The following is a 13,320-nucleotide window of genomic DNA, read 5'->3' as shown; positions in this document are numbered from 1 at the left end:
CGGACAGCCTGACAGCAGGCTCCCTCCCGTGACACACTGCTGCGGGAGCACAGCCCTCCCGGCACGGTGCAAGCACAGCAGCGGTTCCGAGCCCCACTGTCCGAGCACGGCAGGGCTCTCCGCTGCCCCGCAGGGGGAGGCGGCTGCCGGCAGGGCGAGACGCGGGGCTGGGGCAGCCTGCAGAGCTGGGGCCGGAGCGCGGTGCCGAGGAGGGCTCGGCGGGGCGGCCAGCTCCCCGCTCAGCCTCTCCTCTCGGCCCGGCGGAGCCCCTTCCCGAGCGCCCGTCCCCCGCTCCCGCGGCCCTCCCCAGGGCTCGGCCCGCCGCCGGAGGGGCCCCGGGGCGGGCAGGCCGCCTGGGCCGGCCCCTCCCTGCAGGGCTCCGGGAGGTGATTGGTGCAGACAGGGGGTGCGGCACCGCGCTCGGCCCGCGCCGGCTCCCGGCACCGGGGGGGCGGGGGCCGGGGGCGCCGCCGGCGGAAGCGGCGCGGGCGGAAGCGGCGCCGTCACCAGGTAACGGGGCCGGTGTCGGGGCGATGAGCGGCGGCGCCGGGCGGCGGCGGCGCCTGGTGCTGCACGTGGACCTCAACAACACGGTGGTGGCGGCGGACACGGTGACGGGGCAGGCCCCACGAGCGGCGCTCAACACCTTTCTCAGCACCGTCACCTGGGGCCGCGTCGGGGCTGCCGGTGAGCGCCGCGGGTACGGGGTGCGGGGGCCCGGTGTGGCGGCGCGGGGGCTGAGCACGTTCCTCTCTTCCAGGCGAGTGGGAGTGGGTGAGCGACCGCCCGTCCCTGCTGCCCCCGTGCCCCGGCGCCCTCAGCTACTACAGCCGCCACGGCCGGGACCCCGCCTTCACCGAGGCCGGCCCGGGCCGCCGCTTCCGTGACCTGCACGCCCGCCACCTGCGGCTGCTGGAGTGGCCGGGCCGGCCGCACGACGCCCTGTCGGTGCCGGGGGAGCCCGGCAAACGCTACCACCTGCTCCTGCCCTCCTTCTTCCGCCTCCTGGACGCGCTGCACCGCGACGGCAGGGCCTTCGCCGTTGTCTTCAGGACCTTCGGCAGCGACCTGCCCCGCGCCCTGCAGGCCGTCAGCAGCGCCCTGCGCGGGCAGCACCCCCGCTTCCCTGCCCTGCGAGACCTGGCGGTGAGTGGCCGTCGTGATGGGGAAGGGCAGCCGGATGGTCCCACAGAGCCTCCCCCCAATGTCAGGCTGCTTTCCAGCTGCTTGGCCAGGCTGCTTTTAAAAGCATCGAGTTCTCTGGATGAAGCTGTTAGCTGTGGGGGAGCACGTGTGTGCACATCTTCTGTGGAATGGTCTCCTCTTGGGGTATCCCGTGTTGGACAGAGCATGCCTTCTCCCGAGGAGAGGCTGCTGCAGCAAAGCAGGGCTCCCTGGCCCAGAGCTGATGGCAGCTGCACTCTCCTCCCCCTGGCAGCACACTGGGCAGGAGTGCTGGGAATGAGCTTTAGGAGATGCTTTAGTTATTCCTTGGAGTGTTTTCAGGTAGCAGAGATTGAAATGGGAGCAGTGTGCAGCTAGGAGGTCATACCTTTCCATCCCTGGGGAGAGGGATGATTTTTGGTTGGATACATTCCATGCCTCCTCTTGTCATCTTCCCAGCACCATCCTCCCACACTGTAGTGGTGGGGAGTCTCCACCCTGCTGCTTGGTGTCTCTACCAGTGCATGAAACAACCTGTCTGCTGTGCAAACTTTTCCTTCCCCATTTTCTGTGGTCCTGCAGCTCCCTGTGGACCTTACCCCTGGCCAGATACGCTGCAGCAAGAAGGAGGTGGTGCTGACACGGGGAGCAGAGCGTCTGGCCACCCGGGAAGACAGAAGAAACCTTTACAACTACTTCAGCTCCTTTGAGGGAATTGGAGGCTTCCAAGACCACTTTGACTGGTGAGAAAGAGGGCACTGAGGAAGTAGCTTGGGCAGTATCTTCTTTCCTGTGATTCTCTCAGTTTCTGGGATAACTCCTAGTTTTGAAACCTTTAAGTTGTTGGGGTCCCTAGCACTTAGGCACTCCCCATTTTGCCTGTGGGCAGCCTGATGGGACTCTCACACCATTTCTGAGGTCCCCATCCCCTGGTGTACCTCCTGCTTTTCTCCAAAGACCCCCTGATTTGTCACTTCGATGCAAAATTCCTCATGTCTCATTCCTAGGAGGGCATGGGGAGTAGAACAGGACGTTCTCCATCCTGGTTTTGTGGCTCAGAGGGTGCCCTGGGCCTGCAGTACAGTCTGCCATTACCTGGGATCTGTCACCCTCTCCCTGTCCTGACTGTTCCTTCTCCACTTACTGTTTCAGGTGGGCCAGAAATCAGTTCTCTTCCCAGGGTGGGAAGCCCCTGTGGGTAGACCCCCACGATCCTGACGTTCACCACATCTTCATTGATGACAACATCCGGCTGGACGATGGAGACACCATTGTTCACCCCCAGGTAGGTGGCTGAAGGCTCCTCTGGCACCAGCAGCCTGCACCAGGGATGTCCCTGGCAAGGTCAGACATGTTTTGTCCCCTTTGCATGAGGCTGCAAAGGGGAATCAAGGCATAGCCCTGCTGTCACTGCATCCTGTGCCAGCAGTGTTGGTGGCAGCGATGCACAGGGAGGCTGAGATCAGCTGTCAGCCATGCACAGCAGGTTCTGGCTGCCTCTGCTCCCCTCTGAGTCAGCCTGGAGGCAGCAGCAATGATATCAGGGCTGCCAGCCTTGTCACCTGTCTGAATGAAGGGGCAGTGTTTGTGGGGAGCACACTTGGGAAACAGAATGTTTACACAGACAGAGCCGTGCCTGGCCGTTGGACAGCTGTCAATACTCAAACAAGAGCTGCAGGTCCATGGGCAGTCCTCAACCCCTGCCTGTTTCCATCCATATGGAGATGGTGCAGGGGGGAAACACAGCAGCCAGTGAATTGTCTGGAGTGTTTGGCAGGCAGCCTGGGAATGGAAGGGGGTGGAATGCTCACTGGATGTTCCCTTCCATACAAGCTTTCTCAGCTTACACATTTGTAGCTGGTGGCAGGAATTGTTACTGCCTGGACAGACCTGTGCCATGTGCCATGCCTGGTTGAGGGGAGCTTTTGCAATGGCTGCTGCCTGCAGATCTACAGCAGCTGGAGTGTGGCTCACACAGCTCCACTTGCTGCATTTCAGCATCAGGCTATTTGTCTGATCAAGGAGTTCCTCCTTTGGCGTTGGTAGCCTGCACGTCTGGTCAGGCAGGCTGCTGTGCTAATCTCATGGCAGCCATGCAGCCAGCCCTGGGGCTGCTCCCACACTGGATCACACAGGTAGGATCCACTTATGGTAGCAGCAGACCTCGTGGGAGTCTGGGCAGCAGCCAAGCATCTTCCCAGCAGGGCTCGTCGTCACTGCTGGGACCTTGCTGTCCTGCAGCCAGGATCAGTAGGTGGAAAGCCATTCTCCCTTCTTGCATCTCCAGCTCTGCAGGGCTGTCCCCATTTCAGTGATGGTGACAGAGCACCACTAGGAGTGAAACAGATTGCCAGGAGGCTTTAAGCAGGCCATGGTGAAGATCAGAAGGTGAAGTCCCTGTTCCATCCTTTGGCAGCTAAAGGAAGAGCTGTTGGCAGAGGTTTGCCTGGAGTCAGCTGCTCCACAGAGTTGTTTTCTTCCAGCTGCATGGTGTGGCCTGTTTCCTTAAGTGAGCACCAGGCACATGTGTGACATGCTGGTTCAGAGTCAAAGGCAATTTCTGGGAGAGGGGGAAATCTGAAGAAATTTCACCTGCTGTTGCAGTGGAGATAGGATCACCCTGCCCTCTGCCTCTGACACACAGCCAGCAGGGAGGTGCCCGGCTGAGGGGCGGGCAGAGCACACCTGGGGCGTGTGCATTGCTGCCAGGCTCTGCTCTCCCTGCAGGTGTTCTCAGAGAAGGGCAGCAGCAGTCCCAAGAGCGTGCCCACCTCGGCGCTGTACAACATTTGCCTGGTGCAAACCGATCTGCTGGAGGCCATTGCTGATGAGGACTATTTCCTGCACTGTGTGAGGAGGTGCGAGGAGAACTACGACCGCTACCTGGCCTGCATGGAGAAGGACACCCCAAGCCAGCAGTGGGATGGACAGTGATACCACCTCATGGGGCTGAGTGGCTCCAGACTGGAACACCGCTTCCTGCTGCATGCAGTCAAAGTCCCAGGCAGGCTCCTGCTTCAAGCTGTTACCTCTCCAATGTGCAATGTGGGTGTTCAGTCCTATCAGGACCTTCCATGAGCAAACACAAGCATCCTGGGAGCTTGTGTGATGGGATTCTTGGAGGAAATGTTCTTTGGCAGTGTTGCCCGTGGTGCCCACTTCTGCATGAGGGCTGGGGCTCACCATCCCTCTGCAGTCACCAGGCAGGTCCCTTCCACCATACTGTGATGCAGGCAGCCTCGCAGTGTTCGCGCCTCACTTTCGGCTCCTGCACTGATGGCTGGTGCAGAGCAGGTGCCAGGATGAGTACAGTGTTATCAGCAGCATCCCCAGGTGGCATTTGTGGTGTGGTGTTCTTGGTGGATGCCTTGTCACTTCTGTCTGTTTTTAAAGCAAACCTTTTTAGCTCATTTCTGTGTGAGTTTCCTGCCTGCCCTTGGCTCTGCCTGTGCTGGTGGGTGGGAAGCGCCTTTCCCAGCGTGTTCATTTGCCTGGCTCAGCCAAGTGGGGACAAAAGTGTTGGTGGAGGGTTTGAGACCCATGTGCACCTTTCCTGATGCTGCTGAGAGACCCCAGCAAGGTCACACTCAGAGCAGGGCTGAGCTCATGTGCTGTCCCTGCAGTGGTGACAGGATAGGGGTCATCCCTAGTGTAGGACGGTGGGTTCCCGACTCCTTGTGCCCGGCACGGTGTGGCTCTGGTACCGGCAGCATGCAGCAAGGGAGGGCAGAGCCAGGGTCTCTCCAGCTGCTCTCCCTGCGATGGTTCCTTCCCGGCCAGGTGAACGCGGCAGGGGCACGGCGGGCCGGTGGCACCGGGAGGGCCGGGCGGAGGGGAGCGGGGCACGGCAGGGGGGCCGGGGCGGACGCGGCACCGCCTCCACCGGCAGCGGGCGGGCCCGGGGCGGGCAGAGGCGCGGAGCGGCGGGGAGAGCGGCGGAGCGGGCGGAGAGGTGAGTGCGGTCCCGGTCCCGGTCTCGGTCCCGGTACTGGTTCCTGCCCCCGTCCCTCTCGCAGCGGCGGCGCGGAGCGGGCAGACCGGGCACGGCGGAGCGGCCGTCCGGGGTTGCGGGCGGGCATCCGGGGAGCGCCGGGGGCGCGAGCGTTGCAGCGGGAGCCCGGGGGACGCCGGTGCCAGCGAGCTGTGGGCGGGAGCCCTGTGGGTGCGGGCTGCGGGGCAGTGCGCCGGAGCGCCGGGGCTTGCGGGCGGGACTGCGTGCAGCACCGGGCTGAGGACGGTGCGCCGACAGCAGGAACTGGCGGGGTCCGGATTGTGAACGGGAAGCCTCTGCGGGGTACGGACCCGGGGGTACGGGTAGAGAGCCCCGGGCACACGAGGGTCCCAGTCAGTGCGGGCTGTGTACCGGCAGCACCGGGTAGTGGGAGCCCGGGGTGCGGGAGCCTCGGGAAGCAAGAGCGCTGGTACGTGCGGGCAGAGAGCCCCAGGGAGTGGGAGCCCGGAGGGGGCGGACAGGGAGCCGTGGGGCGCAGTCGGGAGCGCGGAGGGGGTGGGCAGGCAGCCCGGGGTGCAGTGCGGAGCCCCGCGAAGCGGGAGCTGTCGCACCGCCAAGGGGAGCTGGCTAGCCGGGGCTGGGGGAGCGATGGGTGCCTGGGCTCTGACTCGGATGCTCTCCCCGCAGGAGCCCGTGGGCCGGACCAGTGGCGAGCCGGGCCGGATGGGCGGCACGGCAGGGCCAGAGCCCGGGGAGCCCCGGGGCGGCTGAGCTGGCCCATGGCGGCGGGCGCGGGCGCCTTCGCGTGGGCCACCTTCCCCGCCATGCCCACGCGGCGCGTGTACTGCAGCGCCGCGCACCGCGACGGGCAGCTCTTCGTGCTGGGCGGCTGCGGGGGCGGCGGGCGAGCCCTGGCAACTGCCGAGGTGCTCGACCTCCAAGCCCAGCGCTGGACCACGCTCCCACCGCTGCCCACGCCGCGGGCTGGCGCTGCCGTCCTCGCCCTGGGCAAGCAGATATTGGTGGTGGGTGGTGTGGATGCGGCACAGAGCCCCCTCGCCTCCGTTGAGGTCTACCACGTGGATGAGGGCAAATGGGAGAAGAAGGCGGCGTTGGCTCAGCCCTCCATGGGCATCTCAGCTGTGCAGAGAGGTGAGGGATAGGAACATGTTGTGACTCTTGCCCAAAGTTTGCTAAGCATCCTTGGAGTCTTGGTACAGCGCAGCATGCCAGGAGCCAGGGTTGGTCGCTGTATGTGGTGCCCATGTCTGCTCCCTGGACAGGGATGCTGTGGCATGGACCAGGCTGCAGTGTGGTGGGCAGGGCAGAGGAGATGTCAGGACAGTGGTGGGAGCGGGCAGGGGTGCCGGCCGCACTGGAAGCAGGAGCAGGATTTGGCAGTATGGCTGTGTTGCCATGGTGTCTCCAGGGAGATGATACTGCCGAGAATAATTAGAGAGGATGGCCCTGTGCTCCTGTCTGTGCCTAATGGATGGGATGGGGAGGGGGGCAAGAGGGTCCCAGTGCAGTCAGGGCATTGCCAGGCTCAGGCCTGGCTGTACTCAGTGTCCCCTGGCTGCCCTGGAGCAGTGTCTGGCTGTGGGGCTCGGCAGTACCGCTGCTGCCTGACCTGGGGGGCATGGGGGGACTCCCAGCCCTTGGGTGCTGCCCACAGATCCCCCTGCCTCACTGCTGCCTCTTTTGCAGATGGGGCTGTCTACGCACTGGGGGGAATGGGTGCGGACACCTCTCCCCAGGCACTGGTCCGTGTCTATGAGCCGGCAAAGGACCACTGGCAGCCCCTGCCCTCCATGCCCACACCGTGTTACGGGGCCTCTGCCTTCCTGCAGGGAAACAAGATCTTCGTCCTGGGTAGGTGCTGCTGGGGCAAACCGAGCATCCCCTGTGCCTCTACCCTCTTCTTCCTCTGTTGCCAGGCCAGAGAATGACCTGGTGCACCCCAGGGTGGCTCCATGGTGCCCAGCACTGCAGCCAGCGGGCCCCATCCTGCTTGCTGAGCACACCAACAGTGCCAGCTTGGGGCACTGGCAGCTACATCTCCTCTGTGCATAGGAGGCCGGCAAGGCAAGCTGCCTGTCACCGCCTTCGAGGCTTTTGACCTGGAGACGAGGAGCTGGACACGCTACCCCAGCGTGCCCAGCCGCCGCGCCTTCGCCGCCTGTGCCATGGCTGATGGAGTTGTCTTCAGCCTGGGTGGGCTGCAGCAGCCAGGGCCCCACAACTTCTATTCCCGTCCCCATTTTGTCAACACCGTGGAGATGTTTGATCCTGCACAGGGTGAGCTCCATGTCTCTGGGTGAGGTGGGAGCATCTTCTGTGGGTCTGGGATGATTCTGTGGGTTGGTGAGAGGTGTCTGTGCCTGTGGGACATGATTATCTGGGCTCTGAACATCAGCCTCTTGCACCCGTGGTGAATCCTGTGTTCCCTGGTCCCAGGGAGTGATTAACCTCGGGGTGTTCTGGCCTTGGTGTACAGAGAGGAAACCCCAGCGGGCGATGCTCACTCCCTCTCATACCCAGGTGTGTGGAGAAAGCCAAGCCGCACCATCCGTATGAAAGAGAAGAGAGCTGACTTCGTGGCTGGATGCCTGGGAGGAAGAGTGGTGGCTGTGGGTGGCCTCGGTAATGCTGGGGGTAGGCGTGTGGCCATGTTCCCATCCCCGTTCTTTGGGGCACATCAGTGATCTGCATGGCAGTAGGGAGGTTGGCTGTGCAAAGCCATGGTTTACTGCAACACTGTCTGCAGCAACATCTCTCCATGCTCTCACAAGTGCTGGGGGGACCCTACTGCCCTGTCCCACTGGCTGACCCACTGTGCCCCTTGCCCCTTTCGCTCCCCAGTCAGGCTTTTCCCAGCTCATGTGCAGCGTTCTGGTCTCACACAACACACGGTGGCTCAGCTTTGCTGTGCAGGGTTGCAGTGCTGCATCCCTCTCCCAAGAGAGCTGGGGAAAGGTTAGTGCTGTCACTCAGCAGAGGGCATACAGCAGGAAGGGCTGCCTGGGGAGCCTGGTGCCAGCCACAGCACCCCCAGCCCTGCAGCGATGCCTGCCAGACCCCCAGGATTGCTGTGGGAATAGAGAATGGTGCTGGCTGCATCCCTGCAGTGTGGCATTGCTCCTGAGTCCTGCTGCAGCTGGAGCTGCCTTATCCCTGCAGAGTGCTGGCACAGGGAGGGGGGGAGTGTAAGGAGTGGTTGAGGAGCAGAGCCAGCAGGTGTAGCATTAGTGCCAGCAGCATCCCTGTGGGGACTCTGCTAATCCCCTGGTGCCCCCACTAATTACCTCTGGGATCTCAAAGCCTGTGCAGCTCAGGGCTCGTGTTGAGGCATCAAAGGGATGTGGAGGGGAAAGGCAGAGCCTGGGGTGAGAGGTGGGGAGCTGCACAGAGGCTGATGTGGTTCTGTCTTCCACAGGGAACCAGTCCTGCCCGCTGGACTCAGTGGAAGGGTTCAGCCTCTCGCAGAAAAAGTGGGAGCCGCTGCCCCCCATGCCCACTGGCCGCTGCTCCTGCTCCAGCTGCCCAGCACCCAGCCTGCTCTTCATCATCGGCGGTGTGGCACAAGGTCCCAGTGGCGCTGTTGAGGCTCTGTGCCTGCGTGATGTGCCCTGAGTGGGACCCCGGGGACCAGCCCTGGCCAAGCACCAAGTGCCTGAAGACGGGGACAGGGTGTGTGAGCACCCATGTGTTCACCCAGGGTGACCTGTCTCTGTCCCATGATGCCAGGCACCAGAGCAGCTGTGGGTTTGGGAACTCCCAGCTCCTGCAGCGCTGTGGCAGTGAAGCCCAGGGCAAACTCCTGCCTGGTGGGATGGCCATTGGCAGCAGCGTGGAGGGAGCAGTGGTGGCAGGGCTGCCGCTGGCCTCACTGCCCTGTCCGGCCCCATCTGTGCCACGGCGTAGCTGTGCCGTGTGTGTAGCAGTGAGTGCTGTGTCGTCGTAGACCCAGTCGATGTCTCATGTAGCACAGAGGTGCCCTGTAGCTCAGTGCCTGGGAGGTGACTTAGCACCTCAAATAAATGAAACATGTGGAATTTTATCCCACTGGAGTCATGTCGTCTCTGGTTATCCTGCTCCGGGCAGACACGTGCTGCAGCCTGTCAGGAAAACCCCTCCCAAGGCAGAGTTCAGTGACTCCATATGGTGGAGCAAGGGTAGCTCTTGTTCTCCCCTCCTCCAGGGTGAGCGGAGCAATGTGATGTAGAGATCCAGTCCCTGTTTGGAGAGGGGGAGCTAAGCAGTGGCTGTCCTGCCTTGGCACAGCCTTGTTCCTGCTTGGCCTCCTGTGGGTGAAGAGGCTATGGGGGGGATGAAGGCAGCAGCAGGGGAGGGACTTTCTTGAAGGTACCCAGGGTGTGAGAGAAGCAGGGAATGTTGAGGGCTGCCAGGAAGCTGAGAAGAAATAAGAGATGCTTAACGTCAGGGCTTGTGGGCCCCATTCAGCACCACAGCCCCATCTCAAAGGATGAACCATGGCTGGTGTGGGAGAGAGCTGGGTCCAACTGTGTCCAGCTTCTGCAGGCAGGAACACTGCAATCCTGCTTACTGGCAACCAGGAAGGGAATGTAAGCTCCATACTGGTAGTGTCTGTGGGTGGTGTTTAGGGGTGCACTGAGATCAAGGGAGGTGACACTTGAATTACCCAGAGCTATGGGCTCACCTGAGCCTTGCTGCTCTTGGCTCACACCCAACAGTCACACAATGTCTCACACCCAAAGCAGAAAGCAGGTGAGGGATTTGATCCTTCATTGGTACATTAGAAAGATCTCACAAGTCTGGGTAAATATCAAGTACAGATGCCTGCCCTTTCAGAGAAAACAGCCAGCCTGAGCCTCAGGTGGGCTGCAAGGCTGTAGAGACAGGAGACTGAATCCCATCAGAGTGCAGCAGTGTCCAACACACCCTGGGGGCATCACAGCATGGGAAAAGTTGGAAATTATTAATGAAAGAGTATTCAGATGACACTTTCATATTGCTGCTCCATTGCCTCTGGTGCCCACCTGGCACAGTGACTGCAGGGTCTGTCCTGATGACTGTTTGCCTGTGATTTGGGAGGAACAACTTGGGATACCTAGGCTGGTGGTACCTCAGCTGGAAGCATCCTTGCATCTGCCTCTGGAGTTGCCATAGAAACCACAGTTGTGCCAGAGCCAGCATCAACACTGAGCCCCAAATTAGAGCTGGGAGGATGCACTGGAAGCTGGGGAGGAGGTCGGTGGTTTGTGCTGTGGTTGGGGGCTGGACAGAGGGACACCTCCTCTGAGCTCAGTGTGCTCCAGCCTTCTATGAGTATTTCACAGCACTCCCTAGCCTGTGCTCAAACCCTGGTGGGCTTGTCACTCTCAGGGTCCTGGAAAGTGACAGACCCCTTGCTGCCCCTTTGGTATGTCTCTCCACCCTGACAGCTCTTTCCAGAATCCACCAAGGCATGTAATAATTCCAATCCTGCTAAACCTTTAGTCATAGGGGGCCCTAAATCATGGAGCTGCATTGGAAACACAGGCCTGATTAATAAGCTTTTCCCGCAGGAGCATTGCATGAGTGGGATAAATCAAGATGCTGAGTCACCGGCAAATTGACATCCCTATGTGCCAACTTCACAAGCTCCCTGCTGCTGATGGGGTGCCCAAGGCTACTTTTCCAAATTCAAGGCGGTGGCAGCTGCAAGAGCCAGAGGATGCTGGAGGGGGAAGCTGGAGCTCAGGAGCCCCTCACTGCTGTGGTGTTTACAGCAGGGAGGCTGATGATCCCTGCCCCTCAGGCATTTCCCCTCTGTCAGCAGCACTTTGCCTCCTGCACACACTTTCCTGCACATTGACACACCAGAGTGCCTTTTGGCTTGGCTCCTCCACCTGAGTGCAACAGGACCTCTCATTAAGGGTGGAATTGTCATTATTTTCTATCTCTGCTTTTGAGCACAAGACCAGAATCCCATTTGAATGAGGGGAGAAAAGTTACCAGGAAAATGTTCAAGGACATCTGAGGAATGGAGAGATGAGGGTCCCGACCACTTTTGCAGACTGACATGTTTTTAACTGAGGAAGTCCTGTGAATTTTTAATGGAATGTGATATGAAGTCCAAAAAGTTGAGGAATGTACCAAGTACATTGCTGTCTATCTCCTGGAAGCTTCTGCTAATTTTTACTAAAGGAAAGACTACAAGGTATCTGGCTACCCTCCCTAATGCTGGAAGCACAGACTGTTATTTCAGATATAAGGAGGGTTATGAGCTAGCGCCTGGCAACGTGGTTAATCTCCCCAGAGCATGTTATGGACGGGGGAGATGGAAATGGAGGTAGCTGTCAGACCTATAATTAAAAAAATGTGTTTCTATATTGAAATTTCTTTCCGTTGTCGGGAGAGATGGAAATACAAAAATCTCATTTATCATATTCCACAAACTTGCTAGACATTCATACCAGAAGGCTCATCAGAAATAGGAATAGCTCTTTCTAAGTACCTAAAATAACATGTTGAGCCTTATCGCCAGTGCACACAGCACCAGCAATTCCTTTTCTAATGGCAGTGGAAGCACTGCAAGTGGTACAGGACTTCACAGTTCCTTCTGCAGGGAGATCTGGGCCAGCTTTTCAATCGTGAGCAATAAAATGCTGGAACATCACTGTTTATGATGCAGGACCATATAGGGCCTGGATGCACAGCAGGGCTCTTGGCAGCAGTGCCATGTACTCGCCTGTACAACAGAGCCGTAGGCAGTTCAGGAGCAGAACAAGGCTTTTATTTACTTAAAAATCACAATAAACATTAACATTTCCATCTGCTTGGCACTCTGGAGGAAGGTTTGCTTTCCAGCCTATAGCTGCCTTGGACAGCCCAGCCACTACCCCATCCCTGAAGTAGGAATATGGTCCAAGCTGTAACTCCCTACTCAGGTCCTAGAAAATCAATACATCAGAGTCTCCTCATTGAACTGGGAGGTATCAAATTGCCTTGATTAATCCAAGCTATCTAAACCAACCCCAGTGCTGTAATGTCAAGCAAACAATGCAGTGAAATCACTCCAATAAGACTTTTATGGGCAGAAGACCAGAATTTATTTTTTTTTATCTAAAGTGAAAGCTTTATCTTCATGGAATTTGGTTAGGAAACCAGATATATACATCAAGAAAGCCATTATTTTGACACCACTGAGCTCCAGGCTGCCTTTAATACTAAAGGCAGAAGAGAGTCAAGGGGAATGTAAGTAATTTCCCTGACCTATCCATGAATTTATGTCAGCCTTATTCCTCCAGTGGTTAAGTGCTTATGGAGGATCTTCAGAGCCAGGAAACAAACATTTTAACTAGTATTAAAATAATTTTGAATTAAAGGAGGAAAAAATAGGCAAGCAAGCATGCCTTTTCTACATTCCTAAACACGGGTGTTATGGAACCACAAGGCAAAAAAATCCAGTAAAACCATATTTGAGAATGTTTCTTTGGGGAATGTTTAGATGGTGGTTATTTTTGTCATATTTCTGATGGATGAAATTAAATCCTTCTGCATTTCTGCCAGAGGTATTTACATGAGAGACCACACAGCCTCTGGAAGTAAAGGGAATGGGTGCTGTGGCTGCCATGCTCCCATGGGAGCAGCTCTCAGTGTGTTGGTTCCAAGCTTTCAGCTTTCTCTTCCTCTCGGTGTCCTGTGATGACCCCCTGTGCCTGGGGCTGTGCTTCCAGGCCAGGGGCAAGGGCTGGCGTGCAGAGAGAGTGGAGCTGGGGCTGATCCTGGGTCCATGGCCTCAGGATGAGACCCAGGGACCCCCCAGCCTCAGGGTGAGATCCAGGGACCCTCAGCCCTGAGGTGACCACAGGGACCCTCATCTCCAGGGGAGAGCCAGGAACACTCAGTTCCACAGTGATCCCGGAGATCCCCAGAGGACATTGAGGCATCTCAAGCCTCAGGGTGAGGCCCAGAGGCCTCCAGCCTTGAGGTGAAATCCCAGGACCCTCAGCCCCAAACTGATCCCAGGGGTCTCCAGCCTTGAGGTGAAATCCAGGGACCTTCAGCCCTGGGATGAGACCCAGAGACCCCCATAGGATCCCCAGGCCTCTCAAACCTCAGAGTGTGATCCAGGAACTCTGAGTTTGGGGTGACCCCAAGGAGCCTCAGGCCTAGATTGACCCCAGGGCCCCCCAGCCCTGGGGTGAGAGCCAGGGACTGCCCCGAGGCCCTGCGGC

The 13,320-nt window shown here is 59.0% G+C and overlaps 2 protein-coding genes across 7 annotated transcripts; both read left to right on the top strand.

Moving 5' to 3' along the window:
* The first annotated feature begins 458 nt into the window (after positions 1-458).
* On the top strand, positions 459-4,574 carry LOC120514145. Its single transcript, XM_039734326.1, has 5 exons — positions 459-687; positions 761-1,146; positions 1,747-1,907; positions 2,317-2,449; positions 3,892-4,574. The coding sequence occupies exons 1-5, from the start codon at positions 534-536 to the stop codon at positions 4,096-4,098; spliced, it is 1,041 nt and encodes a 346-aa protein (XP_039590260.1). The 5' UTR covers positions 459-533; the 3' UTR covers positions 4,099-4,574.
* A 127-nt stretch (positions 4,575-4,701) lies between these two features.
* KLHDC8B (kelch domain containing 8B) lies at positions 4,702-9,171 on the top strand. 6 transcript variants are annotated; one of them, XM_039734320.1, is made up of 6 exons: positions 4,702-4,944; positions 5,804-6,268; positions 6,824-6,988; positions 7,190-7,414; positions 7,658-7,759; positions 8,553-9,171. In XM_039734320.1, the coding sequence occupies exons 1-6, from the start codon at positions 4,926-4,928 to the stop codon at positions 8,747-8,749; spliced, it is 1,173 nt and encodes a 390-aa protein (XP_039590254.1). In that variant the 5' UTR covers positions 4,702-4,925; the 3' UTR covers positions 8,750-9,171. The 6 variants fall into 6 exon arrangements, with proteins under 6 accessions (XP_039590254.1, XP_039590253.1, XP_039590256.1 ...); XM_039734319.1 differs by having other exon boundaries at positions 7,658-7,771; XM_039734322.1 differs by lacking the exon at positions 4,702-4,944 and adding an exon at positions 5,030-5,116 and having other exon boundaries at positions 7,658-7,771.
* Positions 9,172-13,320: the final 4,149 nt, after the last annotated feature.

The sequence above is a fragment of the Passer montanus genome, unplaced genomic scaffold (assembly GCF_014805655.1).
Source record: "Passer montanus isolate IOZ18808 unplaced genomic scaffold, ASM1480565v1 scaffold9, whole genome shotgun sequence".
NCBI classification, from domain to species: Eukaryota; Metazoa; Chordata; class Aves; order Passeriformes; family Passeridae; genus Passer; species Passer montanus.
Note: the sequence above shows the minus strand (reverse complement) of the source record. Positions and strands in the feature narration are given on the sequence as shown.